Genomic DNA, 22184 nt, shown 5'->3' with positions numbered 1-22184 from the left:
TTTGACAATAAATTTCATATTAAAAAAAAAAAGAATTTTTGCACAGAAATACATAAGATTGCCCACTGATTTCATTTTAGACACAATCTTTCTTAGTTTTAAATATTACTAATGTTGGGATGCCTTAATGGCTCAGTTGGTTAAGCGTCCCACTCTTGATTTCGGCTCAGGTCATGATCTCACGGTTCATGAGTTCAAGCCCCGTGGCAAGCCCCGCAGTGCAGAGCCTGCTTGGGATTCTCTCTCTTTCATTCTCTCTCTGCCCCTCCCATGTGTACTCTCTCCCTCTCTCTCAAAAGAAATAAACTTAAAAAAATAAAAAACATTTTAAAATAATAATAATAATGATAATAATAATAAATCTTACTATGTTTATTTCAAAATAGAATTAAGAAGCATCCTTCTTTTCTATGGTCAATAACAGTTTAAATACCACTGGAAATATCTATTTTTTAGAGATCAGTAAAATTCCCCTGTGAACTGCTCCTTCTGTTACTTTTTCAGGGATAACTGACAAATTTTCTATTTATTCTATGATAATTGTTTTGTTTAGATTTTCTATTTCTTCTGGTATCAGGTTTTGTAAATTTTTCTAGAAAATTATTGATCTTAATTAGAGACGTTAAAAAGTAGTAACTACTCTTTAAGGGACAGGAGTAGATGCCTTTTTTTAAACCATTTCAACAGATATTAACAACCCTTCCATTCCTGTGGCAATGCTAAAATAACTGCCAAAGTTAGAATTCCTCCTTTAAAAAAAAAAATATATATATATATATACATATATATATGTATATATATATATATATATATACATATATATGTGTGTGTGTATATATATGTATACATATATACATATATACATATATATATATATGTATATATATATATTATTTGAGAGATAGAGGGCATGTGAGCAGGGGAGAGGGGCAGAGGGAGAGAGAGATAGAATCTTAAGCAGGCTCCACACTCAGTGCAGAGCCCAACGAGGGGCTCAATCCCATGACCCTGGGTTCATACCTGAAATCAAGAGGTGAATGTTCAACCAACTGAGCCACCCAGGTGTCCCTAGAATTCCTTCTTATAGAGTATTCAACCTTCTAAAAGGTAAGTGACAAGGCTTTCCTGACTGGTTAGGACAAAGGTGAGAAAATGAGACCAGTCTTTACCTAGACAGACACAAAACTCTCATTTCCTTGCTCTCTTCCTCAAAGGGCCATTGCACTTGACCCTGTTAGCATCCTTTATTTTTACCTTATTATCAATAAGAACAACCACATCTATGGGGCTAGTTCTATCATCCCCATTTGTCTCACACTGAATCTGTGATTTTTGTCTTTCTAAATATGTGCTTCTCAGAGGTGGGTGTGGTAGGCAGAACTCTAAGATAGTCCCTGAGATTCCCACCCCCTGGGGTAATGCTCCATTTAATCCCCTTCCCTTGAGTGTGGGCGGGACCATGAATGGGATGTAGGTTACATTATATGGCAAAGATGAAATTTCTGCAGGTGTATTTAACATTCCAAATCAGTTGATTTTGAGTTATTCAAAAGGGAGACTATTCTGGGTGAGGCTGACCTAATGAAGTAAAAGCCCTTACAAAAGAGATGGGGCCTTCCCTGAGGTCAGAGAGGATCTCTTGTGAGGCTTAAAGAAGAAAACCACCATGCTGAACTATGGAAAGGGTCAGGTAGCAGAAGACTGCAGGTGGCCTCTAGGTCCTGAAGCAGCTTCTGGTAAACAGCCAGTAAGAAGCCAGAGCCATTAGTAAACAACCTCAAAGCAAAGCAAAGCAAAGCAAAGCAAAACAAAACAAAAAACAACATCAAAAAAATGACTTCTGCCAACAACCTAAATGAGCTTAGAAGTAGAGACTCCAGATGACAATACAGGCTCCTCTCATCTTGATTTTAGCCTTGTGAGAACCTGAGATCCAGCAAAGCTGTGCCCACATCTCTGACCCACAGAAAATGAAATAATAAAGGTGTGTTCTTTTAAGCCACTAAATTTGTGGTCATTTGTCACACAACAAGAGAAAATTAGTAAAATGATCAACAGAACCTTGGCCTGAAAATCACCAGAACCTGGATTTAAAATGAAGGTTCTAGGGGCACCTGGGTGGCTCAGTTGGTTGAGCATCTGACTCTTGGTTTCGGCTCAGGTCAGGTCATGAGTTTGAGCCGCACATCAAAATAAATAAATAAACTTAAAAAAAAGTTTTTTAAAAAATAAAATGCAGTTAATAGAACTCTGTCCCAAATCTACTGAATTACAATCTCCCTTCAAAATGGTCCAGGAGCCTGAAATTTTACAGACATCCAAATTAATTCTGATGCACATTAAGACTTCAGAATGAACTTGCCATGCAGATAATTGCTTAGACAATCTTTGACAAAGCATCTGATACTATTCAGAAGTTGAGATTTGGAGACAGTTCTTTTTAAAGTTAAAATATCAAAAGAACCTATTCATGAAATTAACTAATTACCAAAGAAAATTAACAGAGCTCTTTTGGTTAGAAAGCCAAACTATTCATCATTTGCTGATTCATTTGGTTTGCTGATGTTGTATAATACGGTGTAACCGTAATTTACTACAGAATGCTATTATCTGTCAAAATGATAGCTAGTTGCAAATAACTCTCTAGTGGTACATTATATTCTGTTTCTCCTAGTACCCAAGGACATGTAACTTATATGCTAATAGGAAAACTTCTGAAAAATTGATAAAAAAGCAAAAAGGTAGAATATATGTCATTTTAATGCCTTCTTCAGAATAGCTAAGATGGGTGGGATATTTTTCTAGTTCTACACTGGGAAATAGAGTTTCTTTCAAACAAAATTAATTCACTAACACTAGTTAAGGCAGCAGAAGCAGTCAGGAATATCTTAAAACTTCACAGAAGTCTATTCATGAATTTGTCAAAGGTCTGAACCAAACATGTCTTTGACTTTTTTCAGGAACCTCAGAATGGGTTTTGGCCTTCCTGAATCTAGTGAACAAAATGGATTTCCAGTGGTAGAAACTTGGATTAAAAATAAAACTCCATGCCTTGTGTTCTTGAATAAACCCTTCTCACACTGGCCATGACAATGTCCACATTGTCTCTGATATTTTTCTTTTTCTCCTTCTTTTTTTTTTTTTTTTTTAGATTTCTATCACTTTTCAGAAGTGCTTTATATCTATGACATCTGGTTTGTAACTTCAATTCATCCTTCCAAAGTAATATTTGATTCCCACTGAGTAACAGAAACTTGCAAGGTGTTTTCTTCTCTTTGTTCCTGATGATTTTCATGTCAAAGACAAGGTACTTCTCCCACAGCGCAGGTACCTCTAAAACTTCCTCATCCTAGCCACGATCTCTTCGCTGCTTAGAGGATTTGTCCCATCAATTTTTTATATTCATATTTCCAAAGCTACCGGTTCAGCTATCCTTGGTTATGAAATTGGAAAGACAAAATAGCTAAAACCAAAACAAAACGAGGAATAGTAAACAGGACTAGGTATCCGTACCATATATGATTCTGTGACCTCTATTTCCCCAATAGTGAATTTATCCAATTTTGTTGTAATTGCTTATTTGTCTGTCTCCTTGTGTGCAAAGACTGTATTTAATGCAGTTATATTCCCGAGAACCAACCTTGCAGTGTGACACATAATAGGTAAAAAATATGTGTCGAATGACTGAAAGAATGTCATCTAACTTCTTTGTGCCTCATTTTTCTTAATAAAAGTGCATGGGTACGAGCTGTACAAGAAGTCAATTCTGGGGTGCCTCCTAGGAACTTGGAGATAAGGAAAATAAGATTGTCCTCTGAGAGTTAGCCTATAAAATCAACTCATAACCACAACAGAAGCATTATCTTCAGAAATCATTCCCAAAGCCTATTAAATGTTAAAAGTGCTGAGCCATCAAGCTATCCCTAAAACGGGGAAGAAGGCCTTTCAAGCTGTGTTGGCAAAGGAATCTGCTTTAAGACCTACCAAGCAAGCCTTGGCCGTGATTTGACTCCCAGCATGGTTTTGTCTAAGGAGAGAGGGCACACGTGTTAGCTGTCGGAAGTGTTTGGGTCCGTATTTTCTCTCGGTTGTAATACTCATTGTGAATCAATACGTTGGCCTTCTTATAAACCTGTTTTGTGAGCTGGGTTACGTAATGGATCTTTTTTGGTGAGCCACCACTGCAGGAGGCTGAGGCTTCAGGCCTGAAGAAAGGCTCTGGACCAGGTAAAGTCACCAACGTGAGGCACCTGGGTTGCCTTGCGGGTGGAGCAGGCATGCAGCCTCAGCTGGCAGTGGGTACTCACACCTGAACTTCCTCGTGACTTCATCAAAGCCAGTGTGGTTGCCTTGACGCTAAAAGGAAGAAACTCAAGGTAAGGGTAAAGGAGGTAATAACGGTGTATTCTGATGTACTTTGAAAAATAGAAAGCACTACCAAGTGCAAAGCAGAATATTTTTACAAGCCCACTTGAGAGGGCTTGGAATTTAATAGGACCACATTTTGCTCAGCAGGGGTGGGCTACGGATGGCTAACCCTGGAAATGGTGACCTCGGGGCGTCCTTCCCCTCCTTGTACTTTGGGAGATTCGGCCATGACTCTGTGGAGACAATGGCAATAATGTCTAAACTGTTATCCACAAAGTACTTGCTTTCCTTATAGGAGCTTCTCCAGAAATGAAGGAATGCAAGTTAATCTTCACAGATCACTGTAGTCAAGATGGATGCGGAAGTTCTCCGATGGTTTGGTGATTCTTATTCAGTTCTCTAATCTGGCTCTGAGAAAACCTTCCAGTCTTATTTCTTCTTATTGCCCTAGGAATGCAGAACTTCAGCACCGCTATGCACCCTTCTGACCTTTTCATCACATAAAAACATTGGCACTTTTGTGCAAGCCCAAGATAGCTAGTTGCTTTTTAGGGCTAATAGAACCAATTATGGTAGCTTAAAATAGATTTCCATTATTCAAGGAGCCAACTCTCTACTGTGTTCAAATCTCCATCTGTTATTGTTAACAGTGATCCTAAAACCACTCAGCTGTTCCAAATCTGGCCAGTGTGAAAATCAAATGAGGACGGGGAAAATACATGACTGCAAAATTACCTAGAATTAACAACTAAAGAGAACAGACAGCTGCCAGTACTCTGAGCCATTGTCTCACTTGCCAGTTTGTTCACACTCCAAGGAATGAAACTGATGAAGTGTTTAAAAGTTATAATTTAGGGGGAAAAAGGTTTTGAAAGGTCTTTGTAAGACAGCTGCAGCCATTCTTTCAACGTAGCCAATGTAGAGTTGTATTTATTTAACAAATATGTATTGGGTACCTACAGTGTAAGCTGGGGATGCTGTGATGAATATTATCAGGTCGAGTCCCTGACCTCAGGGAGCTAACTGGCTCATGGGAGCCACATCACTCAAACAATAACACAAATATATAAAATAACGATAGTGATCATTGCCACAAAGCGAGATTTGTGGCTTTACGAGGATGTGTGATATAGGGAATTGCCCTGGTCTACAAGGTCCAATATGACTTCCTTGGGGAGGTGTTAGCTGGGCCAAGATGGGAAGGGCCAGTGGGAGGAGGTGAGGTCTGCAGGGAGTGGCTAGTTCAGGCAGGGAAAGTTTGTGCAAAGATGGAGATGTTTATCTACATGTGTTTTATCTTCAGTTCTTCCAGACCTAGCACAAAAGGCTATCACATAAAGGCATTCAATGGATGAACAGATAAATCATCCTATTCTGCCTATAGATTCCTCACACTTAAGAAATTCTTCCTGCATGTAGAGTCATCTTCTGCATTCTGATCTATTCTGTAACCCACCAGATGGCTGCAACCTTTACTGTTTTATGAACCCAAACCCGTAGTTTAGGAGTCGTAAATGCTACAGTTAAGCAAGTAAAAATTAAATTTCCATGTTACTTTGCTTGGTTGTTGGACATCTGGCACGAGTAATTTATCTTCTTTTCTGCTGGAAATCGAAAGCTGCTTAGTCTTTATTATGCTGGCCATAAACATGTTGCAAATTGTAATTTTACATTGCCATTCGTTTTATTTGGGGGTAATACAAATTACTGGGTCATCCACTTACTTTTGGCATTTAGTAATTCTCTTTCACAGTAAAATTCCATTTTCTTTCCTTCATGGTCCCTAAGAACCCACTCACATTAACTGCAAAAAACATATCACTAACGCTGAAATGTTACTTTGAGGGAGACTCACACTGTCACACACAAGCTCCTACAACCTTATACAGGGTAGAGAAAATGTTTCATCTCGGTTTCCAGTGTTAAATATAAAAACGCAAGGAGAGTTGTGATCTGTGGCTTGACCCAGCAGGAGTCAACTCCTCAGTTCACCATAGTCAGTAAGTGGTGAGCCAAAAAGCCCGCTGGACAAAATTGAGTTTGAACCCTCACTCTGCTAGGAACTGCCTGTAAGTCAGTTACATAAACTCTCTTAATTTCAGTTTTTCTCATCAGGAAAAAAAGCGACATTGTTGTGAAATGAAATACAATGATGTCTGTGAAAGTTGCCTGATAAATGTTTATAGTTGAATCAGGTTTCCCTTCTCCTAAGGCACCGAGGGGTAGAATTTCCTTAACTGTGCTGTCAGCTCTGTGACAGCAGAGACTGCTGGTCTGTGCCCCTGTCCCATCAATGCTTAGCATAACACATGCCTCTTAGTCGGTATTCAGTAGATTTGGGTTGAATATTTGAAGGTGAAGAATTTCAAGTTTTAAAGATTCCTCCATATTCTTTTTTTTTTTTTTTAATGTTTATTTATTTATTTGGCAGGGGGAGAGAATCCCAAGCAGGCTCTGTACTGTCAGCTCAGCATCAGACACGGGGCTCAATCCCACGAACCATGAGATCATGACCTGAGCCGGATTGGACCCTCAACTGACTGAGCCACCCAGGTACCCCAAGATTTCACCATTTTCAATGGTCACAGAGGGGGAGATGACATAGGCCACCTCACTGGCCTATGCAGCAGGAGTGAGTAGAAGCTCTAGTCCTAGAAACCTGGTGTCATAGATATTTAGTTATCGGCTATCCAACATGTGGACATCTCAGGGGTGCTCTCAAAGACGCAGGAGGCCAGAGGGCAGATATTGCTGCTTCCTGGCTCCAGGGTACCAATCTGTGGCTTGCGCTCATTCAACCAGATAACCCTCCTTGGGGCTTTGAATCCTGGACAGTGATACAAAACTGAAATGGTCAAAGGGTAGCTCTGGAAGCTCGGAGGGAGTGTTCAGTGGTAGTGATCCGATCAGAGACATGCTCACCAGGCCACTCCCACTGTGACTTTGGCTGTATTTTTGGCTGCCTGGCCTCCCTTAACTCTTGTCTATTTTGCAACCTCTGAGTGCCTAACACGTCTGTTGTTTCTAGGGGTTACCTACTGGTTTTCCAATATGTTTCCTTTCTGGCAACCCAGCCAAGTTGATTGCTATTGTTTGCCTCTGATGATTCAGGTCCTAGGCCACTGCTCCTGCCCCTGACTTTGGTCTCCCGACAGTGATCAACCCTTTAAACACTGTTTTAGGGATACATTTCAAAGTTGCTTTTGCATAGTTCTCAAAATTTCTTCTTCAAGAAGGTCAATGTATTTCATTATTCCTTGATATCCTTAGCAATGCTGCAGAATGAGTTATATGTTCTTTAATGAAGTAGAATTATGTGCCCTCTGATCACTCTCACTTTGTCTTCACCTTTCCCAAACCCCAAGATTCATTTCTTGCTCATCTGCTCTTTCTACTTCATACTCATTTCCCCTCAGGGTTTCTGTGATTTAATAAGCTTTTATTGTGCACAAACTACGTGCCAGATATTATGTCAGGGACAAGGATCCGAAGCTGAATAAGAGAGTCATCACCTGTGTGAAGATAACAATCCACTGAATAAAATGGAAAGTAGATTGATGTCAAGACAGGCAACCTAAGCCATCCCGTTTCTCAAAGCCAGGAAGAAAATATTAGAGACACATAAAAGCTTAGGATTTGATTCTGCGTGCCATCGCTTCCTACAGCAATGAGATATGCTTACTCTCCCAGTGTTTGCTCCAGAGCGGGTCGGGCACTGTGCAATGCCAGGGGCTGGGTACTCTCTCTGTTTCTCTCTCATCCTTTTGAGGGTGTGAGCCTATCCATCTCTGTGTGTACATGTGTAACAACGCTTACTTTGTACTACGTGAACAACTGGAGAGGCATTCACGACGGCAAGCCGCTCTGCCAAATGTGACTGTAGTCACTGCTCCCTTTGAATAATCTGCTTTTTTTTTTTTTCTTTTTTTTTTTTACTCATGTTACTGCTTCTCCAGAGAACCATGCTGGCACATTTTTTCCTTGCATTCTCACTGCTGCCTATAATCCATCATTACAAAGAGAGGCCTTAAAAACGGCACTCAAGGGAGACATTATTTCCTTTCCATTTCTCTCTCAGAAAGAGCAACTTATAATAGGAGAGGAAAAATTGCATTTAGGCTAAAGGATTATAAATATCAAGAAAGAACCTGCTTCTCCTCCCCCCCTCCCCCAACAGCCCTTAAGATGCTAAGCCTCAAAAGGACTCTTGATTTTTTTTTTTTTTTTTAAAAAGGCCTTCACCCCCTGGCTCGCTCTAAACATTAATATTATATACCTGGTCATAAAGCTAGAGGATTTTTAATGAGAGCTATTAAAGGGAACGGATGCCTGAGACAGTTTCCTCTGGTGAATGAAAATCAAAGGCTCATAAATACAACTTGTGAGGTTAGTCTTGTGGTTAGCTAGTACTTTAAATTTGTGATTCCCCTGATTATATGAGTTGGCAGGGGGACTATTGACTTTTTCTCAGACAAAACTGCACGGCTCAAAATTATGACTTGAAAAGAGTGAGAACCAGGATTCCTAAGGCCCCTGACAAGCTCCGCAGAACTGGGTTAAAACATTCCTGGTATATGAATGTCAGGCATGGGAACCGCCTAAGAGGAAGAACAGGGGAAATACCATTTCCTTCCTATAAAAATGAATTTTGGCATCTGAAACAACCTTATGATTTTAATTTCATTAATCCTACAAAATTGTCACTGACCACACAAACCACACTGACCCACATTTGGTTAGTATCAAATGATCACTAAGCTAACTGCTTATTATTAGCCATAGGTTAGTATTTTACTGCTCACACCGAGAAGAGAAAGTCTGCATTTTTTTTTTAATTGACTTCTTTAGGTGCATTCATTCCAAGTTTTCCTCAAGCTAGGGGTCCAAGTACATGCTAATCTAAGTAGATAAGAAAAGTCTCGGGAGCACAGTTCCCAGGAAATGCTGGGCACAGATCTGCATGTGGCTGCGATGCAGTTGCAGCGGGGGCCTGAGGCTTTGTTCAGTTTCCTTTCATTTTTGAAAACCGTTTATACACCAGACTTGAAGCTTCCCCTCATCTGACTTCTCACAAAGTATGAGGCAGCCGGCTCACTGGCTAATACGCCAGGAGCTGTAGAAATATCACTCATGATTCTGTGGTTTTCCAAGAGTCGAGGACAGGACGTCTCCCTGATGAAGGAGAGGACTTTGCTCATCTCACATTCTCCCTCTCTTTCTTTTTAATATGACTTGACAGCTTGAATTCAGAAGGAGGCTTCACAATTAGGAGATCGAACCACAGCGTCTGTGCTAACAGCTCCCTTAGCCGCTCTAATTAGGGTTCCCTTATTCCATTTCTGTTTCTCGGGAGAGGACAGGGGACTTTTTAATTGGGGCTATTAGAAGTTCTCTTTACACAATGACACCCTTTGCTAAGTGAAAGCCCTAGCAAAAGCCATGCCCACTCTGCAATTACTCCTTGCAATTCTGAGGAATAATAGTATCTTGTCTCATTTAAAAATAAATCTGAAGCTGATTCCTTATTGCTTTCTCTCCTCTGCCTACTCACATGAATTTCTTCTTGCCAATTAGGCAAACTTTCCATTATTTAAGGAGCTAGTTTTGATCATGACTGTCCCCTGATAGTAAGACATATTAAACTAGATTTCATTTGCCCACAGCTCCTTTTTTCCAGATACAAGGCCAATCTAAATGAGCTCAGATCATTCGATCTTGGGTCTACAGTGGAATGGTGAAGCACTGGGATTTTCAAAGCCATGCTCTGTCTGCACATCATAGAACTCACCTGAAATGACCTGCACGTTCAGTGTTCGCAGTTTCTCAGAATCCTTTCCTTTTAAGAGAACAAATGTACGTTCGTATTTCTGACCTATTCCAAGAACAGAAATTAAATATTTAAGTGATAAACAACCACATTCTTAATATATATTCCCCATGTTGACTCAAAGGATTACCAAGGAAAATGGGCCATTCACAACAGGGTCGGGAGCCACGAGACATTAAGAGCTTTCCTTATTAAGTTATTTTCCATGAGCAAATACAGGTTCTTTCTAAAGCAAGCGGTTTCTCCACCACCATAAATGCCATCATGCCGTCTCCTCTAAGCAAAAGCACCAGCTGTCATGTATAGGATGTTATTATTATTTACATTATTATATATACATAGATATGTACAGAATATTTAATGCATCTTGATTTTTTAATGTATATTTATTTTGAGAGAGAGAGAGAGCACAGAGAGAGAAGGAAACAGAGGGAATCCCGAGCAGGCCCCATGTCATCAGTGCAGAGCCCGACGTGGGGCTTGAACTCAGGAACCATGAGATTATGACCTGCGCCGAAATCCAGAGCCAGACGTTGGACTGAGCCACCCAGGCACCCCTTTAATGCATATTTAATGTCCTAAATGGTGTGATATTTTTTCATTACTTTACATGCTTGGTTTTGTAAGACAAGCCTTCAAAAGTCACTAAGCCTGTCATTTGGGTAGATGTTCATAAGATTTTCACTCCCTACTATTGGTTTCTTTCTAGACATTTTCTCTATCTAGCTACTACTATCTCTCTTTCCCGATATGCAATTATATGGAAAAGCAGATCAAGAAACTCAAAACCATGCACTATTTGCAAATAACATGTTCATTTAAAATAATATTTTTAAAACCAGAAAGACCTCTGAGGTGCTTGGTTGGCTCAGTTGGTTAAGCTTCTGACCCTCGATTTTGCCCCAGGTTGTGATCTCACAATCGTGAGATCAAGCCCCACATCAGGTTCCACGCTGGGCATGGAAGCCTGCTTAAGATTCTTTTTCTCCTTTTCCCTCTGCCCCTCTCCCACATGTGTGCATGCACTCTCTCTCTCAAAAAAGAAAAAAAAAAAAAAACAATAACAACTAGGAAAACCCTAGGTATTAATTCTGATATTTTATTAGCTGTATAACTTTGGAAAAACCGTTTAATCTCTCTGAGGCTCAGGGTTTTCTTCATCTATAAATGAAAATAATAGTACATACCCTGTTTACATACTTTGAGAAGCTAGTAAAAAAAAAAAAAAACTTGTGAAAATGCTCTGAAAATGGTTATTCTACAAATACACAATGTTGATGATATTATTATATATTAGCCTTATATACTACAGTATCAATGGTAAGACTTGATATGAAACTGCTTTCAGAAATACCTGCGACAAATACGTAGCCTAAAGAGATAACGGTACCTTCACCCCAACCTAGGGGCAACCATTTGTTCTGCCTACTGAGTTGCCCAGCACAGCCTTGCCTGGCAAAGAATTTAAGAGTCTTGGGTGCCTGGGTGGCTCGTTTGGTTAAGCAGCCGACTGTTGGTTTCGGCTCAGATCATTATCTCACGGTTTGTGAGTTCAAGTGTTGGGCTCTGCACTGACAATGTGAAGGTGAAGCCTGCCTAGGATTCTTTCTCTCTCTCTCTCTCTCTTCCCTTCCTCCACTCATTCTCTCTCTCCCTCCCTCCCTCTCTCTCTCTCTCCCTCAAAATATATAAATAGACTTTAAAAGAATTAAAAAAAAGAGTCTTAGGAAATACTCCAACCATCCCAATACTACTCTCCCTTATTGAGAACTACTGTGCACTAGACACTGTGATAAACTTCTTCTAGAACCTCTTTAACTCAATCCTTACCTGTGGGGTAATGGTGATTATTCTTGTTTTACAGAGGGGAAAAAGGGGACGTTTAGATCTAGTAAATACCTTGCTCAAAGTCACATATCTGATGAGTGATAGTACTGACATTCTATTCTGTCTACCTATCTCCAAAGCCTCTTCTCATAATGATACATTTTAGACTGTCTTTAAGAGACCATCTACTCATATTGTAAACTATCACTCAGGCGTGATATTCAGCCAGTAAAGGCATGGACATACCCCGGAAGTGTCAGTGTATGCACAGGTACACAGTAGAAGAGCCAGTGTACGCATGGGCACACACCCGAAGCGTTGATATATGTGTGAGTTCACGCCATTAGGGCTACCTGAGCAGTTTACAGTCAATGTCCATCCTGATAGACGGATGCCTGAGTCATACTAAATTTTTTTTTTTTTTGAGAGAGAGAGAGAGAGAGAGAGAGAGAGTGTTTGTGTGTGTAAGCAGGTAGGGGAGGCGTCCTGGGTGAGGGGAAAGAATCCCAAGCAAGCTCCACACCCAGCACAGGGCCTGATGTGGGGCTTGAACTCACAACCATGACATTATGACCTGAGCCAAAACCAAGAATCAGCTACTTAACTGAATGAGCCACCCAGGCACCCCAAATTAAATATTTTTAATATCATCCCTATTGCCTGATTTCCAATCACACATTTTAGCTTTGCCCAGCCAAAAATCTACTGACACCCTTCTACTTATGAAAGAGTAACTCACACACTCATCACCTAGAGCCACTCTGCTCAAGATCTCCAACTCTGAAATTCTTTATCCTCACTCCCTACGCTTCTACCTCTCTTCTGCATTCACTTCCACTGAGCCTCTGCTCCACCTCCAGCCCTTTTGAACTCCTGCCTAGCTTCGCCTCCCCTCTATTCTCTTGTCTGAGTAGAGAAAGATACATGAAGCTTCTTGAATGCTGACACTGTGTCTCACTTATGCTTCTTTTCCTTGGGTAACCTAGAACTGCCACTGACATGCAGTGGGTGCTCAATAAATGGCAAACTGAACTTTAAAAGGAATGTACATCTAGGGGCACCTGCGTGGCTCAGTTAGGAGTCTGACTTCAGCTCAGGTCATGATCTCGTGGTTCATGAGTTCGAGCCCCACGTCGGGCTCTGTGCTGCCAGCTCAGGGCCTGGAGCCTGCTTCGGATTCTGTGTCTGCCTCTCTCTCTGCCCCTCCCCCACTAGAACTCTGTCACTCTCTCTCAAAAATAAACCTTAAAAAATTTTTTTTCAAGAACGTAAATCTATACATGAGACCTTAAATGAATTGTGCCAGACAACAGATTTACTCCTCGATACTTACTCTGCCACTTCCACACTCTTCTGTGGCTTTCAAGTATTTTGTGGATAGTGAGGATGAGCAAAAATATAAAAACGACTAGAACTAAAACATACCAAGTGATCTTCATGGAACAAGTGAAATCTGCAAAGAAAAAAAATGCCATAAAAATACAATAAAATGATACAACAGAGAGAGGCCATATGGTGGTGTGGTTGTATTCTAGTACATATTCTAGCCTTAACTGAAAAGCTAAATATCTAACCATCACTGTTACAGGGTCATTTGCTCTCCTGACTTCTTCCTTGACATATTAAATGGGTGTATTAAATGAAGAAATTTGACCAGGGAGCTTCCATGGGTTCATTTAGCTCCAAAATTCTAGGTTCAATTTCACTTAGAGGTTATGCCGGCAGTAGTTGCCAGGTAGTTGCTATCACTAGGCTAAAACCACAAAAAGCAGAGTCCCAGTATCAGGGCCATTTGTAATTAACAGGTGTGACCCTGGGCCAAGCAGCCAAAAATTATGTCCTCAAATTGACCAAGATGCAGTGAGCGTAAGGAAGATTGAGAAGAAAGAGAAAGACAAAGAGAAAGGGTTGGAATGGGGCATATAAGAAGAGGCCAAAGCAGATAAATAGTCAGACTCCCCTTTCTGCACAGACTTTCACTGCAATGATCAGATCAGGTGCACATATTAATTAGATAGTTACCCTAGCCTACAGAAAAAAGCTTGTTCATTCAAATGACAATGAGGCTCATGGGAAGGATAGTCCCCAGCCAGCAACAGTTTAGCACCATCTCCTTTGGTGCCATAAAGACACTGGCCAACCGACCTGGGAATCGGTGACATAGCAGAAGGTGACCTCATCATGTCCAAGACATAGCTGTCTACTGACTTCCCAAGCCACCCTGTGGACCCTCCTCTTTGCACACAAAACACAGTACTTACTCAAGTTAGCAGGATATATAACTTGTTTATACCCTTGGATGTTTGCCCTTGTGGGGTTCAGGTTCATGATATGGGTACCCCTTTCACAGGGGCCACCCCCATGGGCAGATGTACATTATATTGTCATCCAACATTTATTTAGAGAAGAGACTGAATGGAGAAAAGATAAAAGTTGACTGGAACAACAGCCCTCAGCAACTGCCCCCCCCCCCAAATCACCCCAAGCCCTTCAGCTGCAAACTTTCAGTCCTTGCTCAGCAAAGTAAAAGTATGCAGGTAACCGGAATGGAAGACTTACAGTGCCAGCAAGAGCCACGTTGGGCCCAATGGCCAAGGTGTCACTGGGCACCAATCAAGCTATGAAAAAAGAACCACGCATTCACCAACTTTGTATAACAATAGCAGAATGTCCACAGTTGGGGCCAAGCCTGCCTGTACACCCACCAAAGCTCCAGTGCAAATGCAGAAGAATGTGTCTCCCCACATCCCATGCTGCCCACCTACCCCCCATCCCTGCAGTCATCTTGGAAAGGATCAAGGGGGAACAGAGAGGAATCTGAAAAAAGTCTGAAGAGACAAATTTACCAGATTGGACTAAATTTAGTTTCACCCCCTGGTAGATAGGGCTTTTAAGGGAGATCAAATTAGTCTCTGCACAGCAGAGTAAAATATGAATGCATTTTAAATCTTCTACGCATGACAAACGGATATACTTTTTCCAGAATACAATACTACATACTTGTATACCGCTGTTATCTTGCTGAGTTATGGACACAAAAAAGTTGTCAACTATGATTTCACTTTGACACTTTGACTAGCATTTATCGATTTTTTTCATTAACACAAAAAATTGTCTTAAAATCATACTTATGGAAGTGCTTATTTTTCCTTTATGTTTTAGAAAACATAAAAAGCAATTAGATGGATACATTGAAAGAAATATAAGTGTTTAATATTTATAATGCAAACCTCTTTATCTTTCGGATTGCATCATTGTTATGCAGTCCTTCTAAAGCCTACCTTCCAATCTCACTCCTGAACCCAAGGGAACTGACCCCTCTGTTCAGATCTTCTCTCTTACCCTATACACACATCTCGAAATACCCACTAACTGCAGAGGCTGTAGGGCCCTGAAGACTAACTCACAAGAGAAATTCCTTTGAAGCCTCATATTTTACTTTAAAAATGCATACGTATTATATAGTTGTGTTTGCTTTAAGATATATATAATATTTTCTAAATAATTATATCTGAAAAATTAAAGCTTTTAAAGCATTCTAAGGCAATATGAAAGGCTTCCATATATCTGAAATATCAAAAAGCACAGCAACTTACTCTACCATAGCACCTGTCACACTGAATTTACTTGCTTGACCACTTTACATTCATCTATTTTTGTTTCCCAATGTTAGCACATTGCTTGGCAAACAGTAGGCACTTATTAAATGGTTATATCATAAAATGTTCTCAAAAGTAGATTTTATGGGTGAAGTGGGGCACACTGCTTAGCAGAAAGGATCAATTCTGGCAATTCAGAATAGGGTACCTAGGAAGCTAATAAGCTTAAAAGGGAAGTAAGATATGTGTAAGTTTTATCTTTTGGACTCCTACCTTTCCCTCAGAGCCATCCAGTGACCCAGAGTACCTAACCTGCACCCTGCTTCTCTCCATGCTTTGCATGAAAAATCCGATTTTATCCAGTCCTCATTCTCAACTTGAGGAGAAAACATGTTAAGTCAATTCAAAATAAGGTTTTCACAGGCCATCACAACGTACATGAATGTTTACCTTTAAAAATAAATTTCACCCTTTAATACCTAGGTGTGGTGGTGTTACATCAAGCACAGCTAATAGGCATGTCCAAAGTTACTCTGAGGTCTTTCTAGTGCCCCTCAAATCACAACCCACAGATGCCTCCTCAGCCTCTGGGTACTGCTAGACCCCATGAAAAGTAAAAAATAAACAGATAAAAGGGCTAACATTCTTTCCAGTCATACTATTTCATCAACAAAATTCAACTATTTAACTTTTAGTGCAGTTAATGTGTTAGCCTTTATTTAAGTTTGTATCCAATTCTCTTTCCCTCTAACTTCCTTAAATACATACTTTTGACATCCTTTTCTAGGTGCAGAGAAATGTGTGTACAATTATTCAGGTATTCCATAATCCTACAAGTATGGTTCATAGACTTTTCCTCCTTTGGACCTTCTTCCACAATTGCTGACGTTCTGGTGCGGGTTTTAAGATTACATGTAATGTTATGTTCTTCCAAGTGGTCAACTATAGGAGCTACAGTGAAGTTAAAATGTCGACAAGGTGAATGAAAGTCATTTGCCTTCATTTCCGTTGATCCTTTCATGGTAAGAACTAGGAAGAGATTAGGAAGATGTTATTTGCAACATAGTAATATGTAGTAAGAAAGCACACACTACTCAAAACTAAATCCCTTACTTCCTCTACAAACAAAGTAGAAATGAGAAGCTCCCTGCACTAAAAATAATGATTAAAGTGCTTACATATTTTAAGATTGTGAAAACCAGGTGACATTTGGGTTGAAATAGAATTGAGGCATCTCAAGGAAAATACAAACATTTCCCTGATGATTTGTGGGACAGATTATAATGCTCCAAGCGAGAAATGCCTAGTTATGCCCATTTTGAATCCCTGGTCAGCCAGAGAAGAAGGAGAAGAAGGAGGAGGAGAAGGAGGAGAAGAAGAAGAATGGGGGGGGGGGGGGCGGTGAAGAAAGAAAGGGAAAGGAAAGAAATAATGCAAGGAAAGAAAGAAAGAAAAATAATAAATTGATTGCTGTTGTTCTAAACCACTGGGTTTTGAGGTAAAATGTTCCACAACCATAGCAACTGGAATAATTTATCGATGCACTGTTTGACATTTCAAGGAGGCAGAGAAGTAGCATCTATGAGTTACCAACCCTTAAAACACTTCTTAGTTCTCTATCACCATAAAGGTGTTTTCCCAACTTGCTTTCTGGTGAATTTGACCTAGAATCCTGCAATAGTTGCAGCACTACTTGAATAAGAACCCAGAAAAAGATACCTCTTTTATACTTCATCTAAAGTCAATACCAAGAAATCTCATTCCCATTCTGAAAGAATAGAAAAAATGCCAATATGGAGAGATACAGGCAGCAGTGTCACTGAATAGGTATAAATAATAAATCTGATGCTTGGGCCTGAGGCCACTAGTGTATTTTATGACTACAAGTGAATTATTTAATTTCTCAATGATACAAGTTGATTTGATTTAATTAAATAATATATATTCATTCTCAAAATAGATGTGAGATTCAGTTAAACATGACACATAATACAGTTATTCTTTTATTTTTTCATTCTTTAAACAAATATTTATTAAGCATCTAGTGTTAGGCATTCTGCTAAGATCTAGAAATATAGTGAACAAAGACAAAGTCTCCAGCATCAGGAGGCTCACTGGATAGTTAGGCAAGTGAAAAGACAATTCATATTCAGTGGATAAATGTTAGGTAGGACTAGGTACAAATGTATCAAGGATTCAATGACTCCTTAAGGAATCAAAGTTTGATTCTACTGTGAGAACCTATAGGTTTACTTAGACTTTTTTTTAATTTTTAAAACTTCGATACCTTTGAAGAAAGCATGCTAAATAATCTTTTAACCATCAAATTACATAAATTATGTTGGCATTTTGATGTATTTTAAGAATAGATATTTTGGTTTGGTAAAGTAAACCAAGAACGAGTAATGTCCCAAAGTCCTGCAAGCCACTCATCAAGAGCCACACTGCTGATTGTTCCAATACCACTGGATTTAAAATGGAATGGTTTATTACTTTTTTAACAGAATAAGGTGGTTTATCCTTGACAAATTTTATTATCACTTTCTCTTTGCTTTTACCTTTTGATGTTTGTTCCTGAGAAATAAAATCCATGAGCTTTGTGGACTCGCAAGCCAAACATGAGGAGCACATTTTAAATTCATTCGTGATGCCTTGGCAAATTCTGGTGAAGTTTTGAAAGTTGGAGTGATTTAGAAAGATTCCCATAATAGTCTGAGTTTCTCTTATTGGTTTCAGAAAAGTCACAAAAGAAAAATTTAAAGAGGGGAGTGAATAGTTGAAATTAGGTTGTAAACACACTTCCAGACATGATAGCTCCAATATATTTCCTATAAAAGAAAAAAAAAATGTGTTTACTATGAAATCCTGAGTTTTTGTCATTCAAGTAAATACATAACAAGTGCCTGGTTTTTCTTAGGCAGACACAGTATATTTCAGCTTGTCAGTGACAAGAATGTTTTTACATGAATTAACAACATCTATTTCATTTAAATATTTCCTTTAAAAATTTGTCAACATTCCCTATTAATTTTCAGGGAAGAGAAATTGAGAAATTCTTGGAAACCTTAACATTTAACCGTCTCTCTTCTGGGAAAGTTTTAATGAACAAACCTTGGGTTCCTCCAAATCCATCTGTCCCAAAATAGAGGTTTAAGTCAATTGCACAGAATTGAACAGGGAATGAAAATCTTGAACAGTAAGTCTGTATTAGTTTCTAAGGGCTGCTGTAACAAATTACTACAACCTCGGTAGTTTAAAACAAGAGAAATTATTCTCTTGCAACTCTAGAAACCAGAAGTTCAAACATCCGTTTTATTGGTCTGAAATCTGGGTGTCTGCAGGACCACTGTCCCTTTGAAGGCTCTGAGGAAGAATCTGTTTCTGGCCACCCTCTTCCAATTTTTGGTGGCCATTGGCATTCCTTAGCTTGTGGCCACATCACTCCAGTCTCTGTGTTTCTGGTCATATTGCTTTCTCCTCTGTCCTGTCTTCTACTCTTCTGTCTGTGTCATCTCCCTCTGCCTCTCTTATAACATGTTATATTGGACAATTGTGATTGAATTTAGGTTCCACCTGGGTAATACAGGATAATCTCCCCATCTCAAGATCCTGAAATTAACCATATCTGTAGAGACCTTTTTTCCTTATGAGTTAACACAAGTTCCAGGCATTAGCACGTGATATCTTTGGGTAGCCATTATTCAACCTATCTGAACCTCCAAAGATGACATTTAACAGAGTGACATCCTAATTTTTATTTTTGCCTGAAGACAAACATTAGATATGGAAATGATGGTATAAAAGAAAGAACATTGTATTCAAAATAAGACAAGGACTCTAGAGCTATATCTGTCATTAGGCAAGATACTTGGACAATTTACTTAATCTCTGTAAGTCTTGTTTTATTATCAGCAAAATAGAGATAAGACCTCTAGATCCTGCTAACCTCATCAGGTTATAGTAGCATCAAGTGGTATAGTATATATGAAAACACTTTTGAAATTTGTACAGATGTATATTATTTAAAATTCAAACCTATATTCCAAAGTGAAAATTAAAAATTCAACTTTCATTTAAGGTAGAATTATCTGTGAAATAATTCGCATAAGTAATTAAAACTCACTATATAAAAACTGAGAATCCCTATTTAGCAGTAATGATCATGTAAGGAATAGGTAACCTCTCTCTCTCAGGTATTCCTAGTGTGACAGTCATTTGCTAGTAGGAAAAAATAACTCAATTGTCCCTTGATGTGACTTTCCTTACCATTTCTCATATAATCACATAGGGCAAAATAAATGTTTTAATTTTTCAAATAATGTGGAGTATGATGAAAGAATTCAATTCTTACAGTGATTACTACTAGTCATACATCTTGGCTCAATATTAAAAGAAAACCAGGCTATCGATTGGTATTAAAGAATTTTTTATTTGTGGAATTTGTATTTTAACAATAATTCCATACATGTCTCATTACTGATGATTATATTTTTATTATTTAATAAAATTAGAGGCTTGTTTTCAGTCCTCTACATTTGAAATTGTTTCTATAATGATTCACATGTGATTTCTAGCTATAAACACATTTCATACTTGCATTGCTATAAAGGGTTTTTTTTTGGGGGGGGAGATGATATTTTACTCAAATCCACAATTTGTTAACATATTTGTTAATATATTTACAAACAATGTTATGATTGAATTGTAACTAATTTTTAAAACTATTTTCTTCAATAATAATGTCCCAGGAAGGAGAAAGAAATGTACTATCTGATGGAACACTATAACCTATAGTTTTTTTATACTATTAAAAGACACAAAAACATCTCTTGTCATGTTTCCATTTTACTTACTGGCATTTTTCATCTTATAAAATTTTCCATTTCTTGAATTTGTGTTCCTATGAACACAAATCTCAATCTAGATAGAGAAATTTTTGCTGTCAATATTACAATCATCTTATCCAATAAGTGACCAGCTAGGCTTTCTAGAATTAATGCTATATCCTTTATATATGACTATGAGGTAATTATGATGGTTTTTAAACCTTAGTTTTAAATAATTCAATTGGAAAGGAAATAAATAGAGGATATATCCTTCCCTGGTATAATTTTAAGAAATATTAAATTGTACTCAATCAGTTTTGTTATCAGGTGGCCTATTTTCTCATCTCCATAAACAAGGATATATGAATTTAACTACTGCCATTAATATTGCTGGCAGTCAGACATCTAAATTCTCACTCCCAGAGATAGAAATGCATTCCAGAATTACTCCAGTACTATGACTGCAATCTCGCAGCATAAGTATATAGAATATTAAGTAGAATTAGGAAAAAACATTACAGGGGCACCTGGGTGGCTCAGTTGGTTGAGCCTCTGGCTCTTGACTTCAGTTCAGGTCGTGATCTCACAGTTCATGGGTTCAAACCCTGCATCAGGCTCTGCGCTGTGTCAGCACAGAGTCTGCTTGGAATTCTCTCTCCCTCCCTCTCTGCCCCTACCCCACTCATGCTTGCTCTCTCTGTCTCTGTCTCTGTCTCCCCCCTCTCAAAATGAATACATAAACTTAAAAAAAAAAATACATTACACTATAGGACAAATGCCCAAGTCAAACTTTTTTTTTTAAGAAAGCCAGAGAGTAAGGCTATAAAAACATCAACTACCTTTATTTTCTTTTTTAATTTTTATGATAAAGCTTTATCATATATAAGCATATGTAAAATGTGTCGTGTCAGTTGAAGAATGATAAAAATAAACAAACACCCATGTATCTATCATGCAGATTAAGGATATTAATATTACCAATATCTTTGAAGCACCCTATCCCTTCTCATCCCTACATATTCCTTTCCAAGAGGTTAACCACAATCATGAATTTTGTGTTTATCACTCCTTTGCTTTATCTTAGAGTCTTTCCAAGATGTACATATTCCTAAATAACAGTGTTTCATTTAACATATTTTGGAAACGTGTGTGTGTGTGTGTGTGTGTGTGTGTGTGTGTGTGTATATACACATATATATATGGAATATACTATATGTATTCATCTATGACTTACCTTTTTTGTTTAATATGTTTTAGTCATGTCGCTGCATATAGCTATAGTTAATTGTCTGTAGTATTGTTTTGAATGAATATACCACAAGTTGTTTATTCTTCTGACAGTAAACATTTGGATTCTTTCTATTTTTATTGTTATGAATAATGCTGCTATGAACTATAGCCCTCATACATTGCCAGTGGGAACATAAAATAGTGCAACCACTTTGGAAAACAGATTTCCATCTTTTATATGTTAAATATATACTTCGTATATGACCCAATAATTCTACTCCTAGAAATTTACACAAGAGAAATAAAAATACCTATACATGAATTTTCATGGCAGCTTTTTTATTTGTAATAGCCATGAACTGGAAACAATCCAAAAGCCCAACAACTAGTGAATATATAAGCAATTCCTGGCATACCTTTATAATGGACTATACTATTCAGCAACAAAAAGCAAGAAAATACTGATCCAAACAAAACATTATGCCAAGGGAAAGAAGCCTGATCCAA

At 38.5% G+C, this 22184-nt stretch overlaps 1 protein-coding gene across 4 annotated transcripts in view; it reads right to left on the bottom strand.

Annotated features, from left to right (window-relative positions):
* The window catches only part of TMEM156 (transmembrane protein 156), a 51651-nt gene that overhangs the window by 7151 nt on the left and 22316 nt on the right, over nucleotides 1-22184 (bottom strand). Inside the window, exons 2-6 of one of the 4 annotated variants that reach the window (XM_019414081.2) lie at nucleotides 18180-18449; nucleotides 16390-16650; nucleotides 13356-13475; nucleotides 10157-10240; nucleotides 3985-4027 (exon numbers count right to left, since the gene is read on the bottom strand). In XM_019414081.2, coding sequence (XP_019269626.2) covers nucleotides 3985-4027; nucleotides 10157-10240; nucleotides 13356-13475; nucleotides 16390-16650; nucleotides 18180-18449 — 778 coding nt within the window. The remainder of the gene's footprint in view (nucleotides 1-3984; nucleotides 4028-10156; nucleotides 10241-13355; nucleotides 13476-16389; nucleotides 16651-18179; nucleotides 18450-22184) is intronic. The other 3 variants (XM_019414089.2, XM_019414097.2, XM_019414103.2) reach the window with 3 other exon arrangements.

This window comes from Panthera pardus, unplaced genomic scaffold, assembly GCF_024362965.1.
Source record: "Panthera pardus isolate Hobbes unplaced genomic scaffold, ASM2436296v1 HiC_scaffold_13, whole genome shotgun sequence".
NCBI classification, from domain to species: Eukaryota; Metazoa; Chordata; class Mammalia; order Carnivora; family Felidae; genus Panthera; species Panthera pardus.
This window is presented reverse-complemented; position numbering and strand designations above follow the sequence as displayed.